Genomic DNA, 10412 nt, shown 5'->3' with positions numbered 1-10412 from the left:
ATTACTGTGATGCCCAAATCTATCGATAATTTGAATGACATTTTGCCCTAAATGCCCGATTGAGAGAGAGTGTACTGTATGTTGGATCGCCCGTCGTAGAGAATAGATCGTTGAGGGTTCTGGAGAAATCTCTGGTGGCCGAGGTACTCATCTACGCGATTGCTTTAAGGGCTCCGCCCTTACAGATTCCGTGATGGATCTAACAAAAATATTCGCCTCATTTAAAAATTACAAATCATGGAGCTAGTTAGGGACTGACAAAAATCGATAAAATATTAGTCTAGTGAATATTGACTTAGGTGGGGGTCATTGAAGATCGAAAGTCTATATCTTACGGTTTCCCAAATACGAGTACTTTACGACTTATTATCAGTTGGAATTTATGTAAGTCTTAAGTTTTGCGCACAATTTGTTGCTCAATTTTGTGCAATTTTCACCTAATGGCGAATTTTTAAATTATCAAATTCATAATTGATTTTATTTATTTTTATACCTCCATTTTTTTTAAGCAAAACCCTTTCGACAATAAAAACTGCAATACTCAACGTAATATTTTTCATTAAAGCGAAAAATATTATTTATTTGTATTGTCAGAAAAATTACTTAAATTTTTAGGCTATTTTTGTGCCTATCGTTCATAGAAGCACAAAATACACCGAATCAGACTCTGTTGGACTTTCCAAGGTTAGATGTAAAACTTATCATTGATTATGATTCTCAGTTTAATTTTTATTGTTGATTTTCAGTCCGTAAAAAGTGTCTCGTCGTTAAAGGGTTAACTAACGAATTTTGTACAAACTTTATAACGAATATCTTTTTCTACTCAGAATATGTGAAATATTGACTTTTGTGGGGGTCAGTGAAGTTTAGAAGTCGATATCTCTTATGGCCTCTACACACTATAGAAATTTATGTCCATATTTGGCAGTTCCTCCTACAGAGGCGTAGGCAATTTGCTCCAATATGGACATCAATTTCTCAAGTATGTAAGAGTCATTACTGTTTGACTTCTATTTCTATACTGATTCTGATTACAAATAAGAAAAAGATAAATAAACTCCGTGACTTCATGTTTCTTAAATTTTTTGATAAGCGTAATTATACTATAATATTTGAATTTTCAAGGGACTAGGAGAAGGTTATAGGACAGTAATTAAAAAAACTAAGGATTATTAATTGCCTTCTCGAGCAATGGAAATTATTCAAAAAATTCTATTATTTTTTTAACGCATGAATTTAATTAAAAAATTAAAAACATAAAAGAAATTAAACAACAATTAAAATATGTGTTCCAAGTTCCAATAACTTGTTTACACTTTTAGTGAAAATAAGCAACTAGTGGAATTTGTGTCAGAGTGTACGATAAAAAAGGAATTTAATATTTGAAACCAACTCATTCTAACGAACAAATGGACTGCAATGGCTGCGATGTGTTTAATGAAGAGAAAATTGTCTCATTAAACGAGTGGTTTTTCTCTACATTTAATTATGCTAAAATCGGTATAATATGCTTTTTATAAAAACTTACACAACAGCGACAACAGTACAAGAAATAATTAGAGATGTTTTCAGTTTTTTATCCAGAATTTTGTGAAACGAGAAAACTGACAATCGATTAACAGAGTGTGTCACCTCTGTATTATGTTTCTAAAATTTCATGAAATTAATGGAAAGTTAAATCTAAAAAAATCTTGTATTACAAATTATAGCTGTTTTCGTACTTTGTTTAAAATTGATTTTCGAAAATTCGATGTGGAATATTTCAAAAAATAGATTATGCTTTTTCTTGAATTTAGTATGTTGTAGCTGCGATCAGGACTTTCCCAACGGTGGGTCACATCCGTCCCCACTCCATCTTGCTATACCCCGACCCTTATTACAACGAAATTAACCGCACTCTAATATTCATTAACCGACTTTAATTAACTTTTTTTTCCTTTCTTTACTCAAACTATTTAAAATAGAAAATGACAAGTGGCAAGTGAAGGGCGAATAGCAAATAATTTTTTGACAAAATTTTGACAAGATTCAGTAGGCCGCCGATTTGACAAAACTTTTCCCATACTCTGTTTGGAAGAATATCTTTTTGACAAACTTTTCTTGACAATTTGACAAAACTTTTATTTTCAGAGTGAAGAAATGATAAAGCTCTTCCACACACAGTTTTGGATTTTTTAAATGCAATTTTACTGTCGTAAATTTGAAGAAAAAGTCATTTTGAAACTTTTGTGTAGGGGAGAATGGGGTAAAAAGTCACAAAACGGATATTTTATTTTTTACAAGCTACCCGAGCACCTCCAAACTTTCTAATTATCACAGTTTTATAGGAAATTTACCGCTCTACAACTCCGTGAAAGACATTTTCTTCTATTTTGTAAGGAAATATATTTATCGAGCCGTTTTCTAAAAGGTAATTTTGTGAGCATTCTCAAAAATGCTGTGGCAAATAGTATCAGGCATAAGATACTATCACATTTTGATTCGCTTTATTACGGGATTCCGTAAATTTAAGTAAGATACCTAAATTACATATTTTCAAAGGAAATTTATTCCTCTACATCTTTGTAAAATACCGTGTTCTCTATCTGAGCGAGAAAAGCGCATTTCAAGCTATTTTACAAAAAAAAACACACAAAAGACTGCAAATCGTTTGACCAACCGTGCATATGTACGGTCCCGAAATATACAACCAATGAAGGGATTTTCCATCGTTTTCATCCCGGAGGTTGGAATCGACGCTAAGACGGCGATGGCCGCATGGGGGGTGGGAAAAAACAGAGATGACAATAAAATTCAATTCAATTCAATTCAATTCAATGCAAACAACAAGCGGCGACACATAGCATTGACGTTTCTTTTCACCGTGGGACATCAGAGATTGTTTCGGTTTTTGTTACTTTTTGCTCCATAGCTTTTGTTACTTTTTACCCCAAGTGATCGTTTTTAATAAAAGGATTTCTGGAGAACAGAATCTTTGTAAAATTCTAAAATAGATTGCGGATTTGTATTCAAAGAATATCCAGATAATTTAGGACAGAGGTGTCTAAGATCCGTTAAAACTGAATAAACGTCAAAATAAGTTTGTTCAGTAAGTCAAAATAAGCGTTTTAACCCATTCAGTCAATGTACCAGAAATACTTGAGATAGAATGTTCATATTTTGGGATTAGTTTCCTACAGATTAATAGATGAATTTTTTTAAAAGAAAATTTTTTTTACCTATTTTGGGGGTGCAGGGAGCCCCTGTCAAACACACTTCTTAACGGTCGCTGAATTTAAATTCTGTGCCTTAATTGATTACAAACTCTATTGATTTAGGTAGAGTACCTATCCAATAAAACAAATTGGCAACTAGAATTCAAATCAGAAAAGAGGATGAAGGCCAATTTTAATAAATTCGACGGAATGTCGAATTTTCCGTCCGCCATTTTGAGCAAAAATTTTGCATGATCTTCCGCGAAGCAAGAAAATAATAACAAAAGGTATTTTCATCTCTGTCGGACCATTTTTCCCAAGTAATTGAAGAACTAAAGTTACTAAAAATCCATTCCCGACAGCAATTCGGTTAAAAGTTGCCCAGAAATAAATTATCTAAAATTACTCAATTTGCGTATGATGTATAATACCATGGTAAGGAATGGGTTAACCATTGATGTACACGTTTCTTTTGACGTTTGTTCGGTTTCAAATGGTTCTTGCACACCTCTGATTTAGGAAATATATTCACCAGTGTATCAAATTTATAGGGATAAGCGGTTGAAAATGAATGAATGAATGAATGAATGCATCAAATTTAATATAAGTAGCTGATAATTGATATCTTCTGCACGGAAAATATTTCAAAAATAGGGCTAAAAATTTCAATATCTTTTAATTTCTAAATTCCTTGTTCAAATTCTAACAAACTTACGACATTGAAAAAGACCTATGGAGGCTATCTATGGAAAAAATTTTAAGCCGCTATCTTATTTATCTTGGAAGATATTGAAATTTAAAATTTTCGATTTGTGACTTTTTGCCCCAGTCTCCCCTATTGTTGCAAAAATTGGTCATTTTTTTCCTGAAATTTTTAATTTGTGTGATATCTGTGTGGTATTTGTGGTTTCTTGAAATTATGCCGTTGAAATGTTGAAACTTTCAAAGCCTAAACTCAACGTGTCAAAAGAGAATTTTCGTTATCATCTGGATGTTTGTGATAAAAATGTATTTCTCATCAAATACACTATCTTAACTCTCGTCTCAGTGATTAAAGACACTTTAAATCATCATTCATAATCATCACAGATGCAAAGTAACTGAAGAAAATCTACGTGGAGGGAGCAGAAAGAGAGAGTAAGTTAATACTTTTGTCCAGCAATTTTCCATTTTGTTTACCTTTGAGAACAAAAAATTGATTTTTTGCTTAATTGGGGCTATTTCAGGTGCACAATGACCACGTATCGACCAAAGGGAGCTCTTGCGAGGGCTGTGTACGATAAGGTGCACAATGATCAGTATTTAGATGGATATGATATGAAATTGGTAAGTCTGATGGAGGGAGCGAGCTAGGATGGAAGTTTGGGATTAGAACTATTTTTTTGGGTAAAATTGCAGTGGTATGAAATGCCAAAACCACTCCATAAGAGATTTCAAACGAAATTTGTGGACTTCAAAGAGCCTGATAGTATCACGATGGAATGGCTGGATAAGGCGAAATTTAAATCATCGAATCTCTGGGTTCAGGTCTGGCACATCGTGGCCAGACTGTTTCTGGGTATTTTTATGACTCAGACTGATGTTAATGGGTAAGAGGAAAAAAGGGAAGGGAATGCAGGGAATGGCCTTACTGATGATGATTTGGTTCTGTAGCCTCCTGAAACGTGGCTCGATGTTCATCTTGTCGGAGCAACAGTTTATGGATCTGTTGAAAGCAGGTGGCTTCAAAATTGACCAAGTGGGAGATGCCTTTGAAATGTTGGATATTGGTGCAGGAGATGGAGAGGTGACTACGCGTCTGGCTCAGGCGGTTTTCCGTCTTGGACCAGAGAATATGCCTCTGCGTGTCTTCACGACTGAGACCAGTTGGACGATGCGTGAACGTCTCCAGAAGAGGCATTTCACTGTGATCGATAAGATAACTGATGCGCAGCAGGTAGATTTAATTGCCTGCCTCAATGTTCTTGATCGCTGTGCAGACCCTCATCAGATTCTCAGTGATATTCATACCACATTATCTCCAAATGGAAGGGCCATTTTCGCCTTGGTTCTCCCTTATAGTCATTATGTGGAGATGAGTGAGTGTCCAGGAAGATAATGCCCTGAGGGAAGACAATATTCAAGAAATAATTATATTTCTTTTAGATACTTCTCACATGCCAATTAAACCTCTTCTACCGCACTGGCCACATAGTCAGCGTGTGCCTTTCGAGGAGGAGGTCACTGTATTCTTCGAGCAACTCGAGGAAGCTGGTTTCCGTGTTGATGCCTGGACCAAGGCACCATATTTGTGCGAAGGCGATTTAAGACAGTCTTTCTACTGGCTCATTGATATTGTTGCTGTTGTTTCAAAGAAATAATTCACAGGACACGAGTTATTCAACTGCCAATTTACCAAAGTTCTTGACAAATCATTTTTTTGTTAATTAAAATTGTACTAGGAAATTTTAGGCAAAAATCTTTGTGTTCTCTATCCAAGACACCTTGATGGTCAGGAGGACTGATGGTGGCGAAAGGGTAGATGGCGCTGGATACCAGTTATATCTCGCTTCCCGCGCAAATAGAAAGCACGTGCGGCATAACTTCAATAAAAACCGCCTGTTGAATTAATTGCAGAGGGAAAAGAAAAACCACAAATTGTCGAGTGGGTGAAGTGATCTTTTTTTCTGCAGTGGCAAATGGCTCTTTGTGCATTTCTCATGAAAATGAGCTTTTTCTGAAAATGACAGTGTAAAAAAAAGCGTCAATAGTGGATTAATGACTTGTGTATACGGATATTGTGCAGTATAAATGTGATATGATGACTTCTTCGGGCACTCAGAAGTGAACACAATTAAAATTATCCACCAATCGAGAAACAATTAATGTGAGGAAGAAGACTTAATGAATGCCGCAGATCAAAAACACTGTGAGTACGAATGCATTAATTAAAAAGTAATTTGTAGGATGAATCGACATTGGAATGTAAATAATTTATCACATATATTAATAACACTTTTCTCGCTATTTAAATAACGCCGCTTAGGATTTTTAATTAAAGGGGGGCTGTCCATTTTTTCCAAGACAAAAGGACCAACACTAAATTATTATCATGTTACTCTCATGGTCTTCCTTAACCCTCTAACGGGTAAGACCGCCTCCATGCGGTCTTCACAAAAATCACATTTACAGCGACAATAAAGGTTTTATTTATTTAAAAGTGCTAGGGGAAAATGGTCTGCCTTTGAATGCGGCAGCCTTTGAATATCGTATTTTTTTCAGTTTTCTTTAAAGCATAAATTCTTTTCTATTAACTATTAGATAGCTATTCATAATCCTCTCAAGTCATAAAAAAAATGCAGACCCTAGCTCTTATTTTCTAGGTGCTAGGACAAAAAAACGAAACTGAGCTCTAAACTGTAATTTTGATGTTTGAAGGTTATTCTTGGGTGGTATTTCTCCAAAGACATTTTGATTCAGATGAGACAAATTTTGTGGGTGATAAGAGTTTGCAAATATTGCTCTGCGGCAGCCTTTGAATCTTAATGTTGTGTGCCTTTGAATCCTCTCTTTACATACATTGAAACGTCTGACAGCTTCCTGTCCGGGAGCAGAATAGAACTCCTACTTTGGTCTGACGAATGTCATACAAATACTTATAACATGCTATCTTGCTCCGGCCAGGATGTTTCAAACTGACAATTGTCAACTTCAATTGCGTTTTATTACAAATTTTCAAGTGAAAAACAGTGCTTCAGAAAAATGTAAAAAATGTTGTTGTATAATGACTTTTGACTCCAGTGGTGGTTTTATTGAGTGCATTAGGGTTCATGCTAATCAATTATGGGCCGTTTAATGTTACAGCCCTAATATTCTCAATGAAAAATTAAGATTCAAAGGCTGCCTCAACCACATTCAAAGGCAGACCATGCAGGCTGCCTTTGAATATATCGACATCACATTTTCAAGTTCCTGTCCAGGAAAAACTGAGGACTTGCGAGTCCTGAATGGGGTAAGCATAGAAGCTTAATGAACAAGAGAATTTTTTGGTGTAGTGCAAAGTAAAACTTATGTTGTAGTTTACTCTGAAAAAAAATCTCAAATTTTGAACATCATTTTTCGTTCAAAGGCAGACCACTTTCCCCTATAGTGTCCTCGGTAATAGTCTTATAAACATCTCTTGAAAGTTTGAACTCATTTTGACTCTTCGTTTTGTTGCTATTCCCAGTTTAGTGTGACAGGTCACAGAAAAAGCAACAAAAAACATTTGTGCAAAAAACTCATTTCCAATTTCCATAAAAATACCGATTTAAAGTTATCTGACTAAAATAAATTTATTTTTTACTAAAGATGTCATTCTACTACTTTGTATATTTTATTTAAAAAATTTGAAAAAACTAAAAATGTGAATTTTAGAAGCAAAAAGAGTTTCAAAAAATTTTTATATTTTCTCACCTTGCGCCAAAACTAAAAGAGATAATGAAGAATGGATGGTTTTTTCGACTTTATTGGATCATAATTATCCTAGAAAACATTGTTTTAGAACTTTTTTTCGCATATTAAAGAAAACACCGTTAGAGGGTTAAACGTGCAAAGTTTTAAGGTATTTAACTCTTTCGCGTCTTTAGGGTAATGTCATGACTCGGGGAAAAAAGTTTTTTTTGGGTATTTACATTAATTGAAATCTATCTGTTCGTGCACGACATCATAATAATAATATAATATAATAATAATAATCGTGATGTAAGATTCTTGGCTCATTTTCTCAGGACTCCAGTTAGATTTCAATTAATGTAAATAGCCAAAAAGAAACTTTTTTCCCCGGGTCATATATGACCCTAAAGACGCGAAAGAGTTAACCAAAAGATGGGAAAATGTCTAATTATTGTATATTCTTTGTATACAAGGTAAAAAATTTCGGTACATATTTCTTCCAAAAATTAGCTCGTTCACGGACAGCATAATTTTTGGCACAATCTTGTTCATTTTACGAGACTCAAAAAGATAATCAATACTAGTAACGAATTTGTTCCAAAACGTAGCTCGTCCACGGACACCGAAAATTTTTGGAGTAAATTTGTACCTTCTAGGAGAAACGAAAAGATACCCAATGTTAGTAACGAATTTGTTCCAAAAAATAGCTCATCTAGTATAAAATGTATAAAAATCGTATCTCTCCTCTCACACTCAGTCACCCGTCAACAACGAAGCGAAGAGGACGCCAAATCTGTGGCAATTTTCGTGCTACATGGTTTCACTTTTTTAATTCGAGATTCCCTTCCCCTCCTGCTGCCAGCACTCGTATATGATTTCGTCATGCACGCGTCTGTATAAAACACTCTTAAGTTGATTCTTATTTGATGTTCCTTATGAACTTTCGCCACCGAAATCCATCTCGACTGAAGTATAGGCCTTAACTGTAAGACGAAATCTTTTACACGAATTTTTTCCCAACAATGGGAACAAAAAGATTCCCCATATGAGTAACAATTTCGTTCCAAAAATTACCTCGTCCACAGACACCGAAAATTTTTTGAACAAATATGTTACAGATGTAGGAATAATATTGTTATAAAGAAAATGTACCAATTTGTTCCTGACAGTGCGAACAAAACAGCCGAGTGCAACAAATTCTGTTACAAATTTCAGGAACAAATTTGTATAAAACGAAATCAACTCAAATTTGTAGACATTCCACTGTATCAAAACGGTTCAAAAAAGAAAACTCTAACAAAATTGTAACTATATTTCGTAACAAAACTGTAAAGAAAACTTTTTGGAACAAACAAATATCTTCTCTAGGTACAAATTGATTCCAAAAAAAATTGTTCCAAGGAAAACTTGTTCCAATATTTTGGTCAGTGTCCAGAAGTTTTTACCGTGCATATTTCATTTATTGATAAACTCTAGGGTATGCCCTCTTATACAAGAAAAGTGTACATTATGAAAAGAAAAAACAAAATACAAATGAATAACAGGAATAAAAAAGGAAAAAAAAAACAAAAGGGAAAACAGTTGTTAGATACTCGCAATCAATGGCGAAAAACGATTCAAATTATTAGAAATAATTAGGAAATGGATATAAGATAATTAATATTAATTTAACTCCATTGAAATATCTGTCATTTTGATTCAGACATGTTTTTCACAAATTATAGGCTAAGAAACCATTTATTTGCTGGCGAATTCTTTCCTGAGCTCCCCTAATGCGAAAAATTAATACGATTCGCATTATTTTTGTAATGTGAGAACAAATCAATACTTTGGATAAATTAAAACCATTTAAAAAATTATGGAACGAGGTATAAGTTTTTGTCGGTAAATAGATAAAATTCTAAATAATAAGTGATTCAAAAACACAAATCACACTTTAGAATGGTCATTAGAGACAATTAATGTAAAACACATTAAAATTTTACTATGCAAGTGTGATGCTGGTAAAGCTATCCCGGAACTGTCTTGGTTGGTCAAAAAAACTCTATACTCTACAAGAAAATTAAGTGATTTAATTAATCTGAAAGAATATTGCTAAGTTTTGCAGTTGGCTCAGTGATCATTAAAGGATTAAAAATGCTCCTTAAATCAGTCTAAGGAACTTCAATTCCTTAATTTAAACTTAAATTAAATATCAAATCAAGGTCATTTAGTTATCTCACGTAGAGAATTACTTATACCAGACTTTGTATTATGTTTCAACTCTATGTACTAAGAATATGCAGACTTCCTAGCATAAATTGGGCAAAATTGCCATAATGTTTTTTTTATCACATATTTGCGTGTGTCGGAATGTGTAGAAGTAATTTCAACCACTCTATGACGATATGAAAAAGCGTTTCTTGTGTGCTTAAGAAACATAAATCGGTGCTACGATTTTTTTCACCTTCGTGCACTATATTTAATAACTCTGTCAATATTTGCAAAATAATCTCCATTGTTTTAAAGTCGTGTCTGTATCAAAATATTGCTACTCTCAATTATTTTTTGGCTCTTCCTCTACTTAAATTATTTTTTTTATTGCTGTGTTTTGATTAGGATACTTACACGAAAAGAAAAAAATTTTTTGCATCATAGCAAGAGGAATATGAATATTTAAACCTTATTTTCATGCCATAGAAGTCTATCATGCAGGATTTTAGCTGTAATTTTCTGGCGCCTCTATCTTGGGGAATTTTGTAATACATCAGCAAGCAAAACGTATTGTGTGCAAAAAGTCATTCAAGAATGAATTTACTTGACATT

At 33.9% G+C, this 10412-nt stretch overlaps 1 protein-coding gene across 1 annotated transcript; it reads left to right on the top strand.

The window, feature by feature from the left end:
- The first annotated feature begins 4130 nt into the window (after positions 1-4130).
- On the top strand, positions 4131-5652 carry LOC129799183 (protein-L-histidine N-pros-methyltransferase). The gene is made up of 5 exons (XM_055842866.1): positions 4131-4330; positions 4422-4520; positions 4593-4783; positions 4848-5272; positions 5340-5652. The coding sequence occupies exons 2-5, from the start codon at positions 4428-4430 to the stop codon at positions 5552-5554; spliced, it is 924 nt and encodes a 307-aa protein (XP_055698841.1). The 5' UTR covers positions 4131-4330; positions 4422-4427; the 3' UTR covers positions 5555-5652.
- The last annotated feature ends 4760 nt before the right edge of the window (positions 5653-10412 follow it).

This window comes from Phlebotomus papatasi, chromosome 1, assembly GCF_024763615.1.
Source record: "Phlebotomus papatasi isolate M1 chromosome 1, Ppap_2.1, whole genome shotgun sequence".
NCBI classification, from domain to species: domain Eukaryota; kingdom Metazoa; phylum Arthropoda; class Insecta; order Diptera; family Psychodidae; genus Phlebotomus; species Phlebotomus papatasi.
Note: the sequence above shows the minus strand (reverse complement) of the source record. Positions and strands in the feature narration are given on the sequence as shown.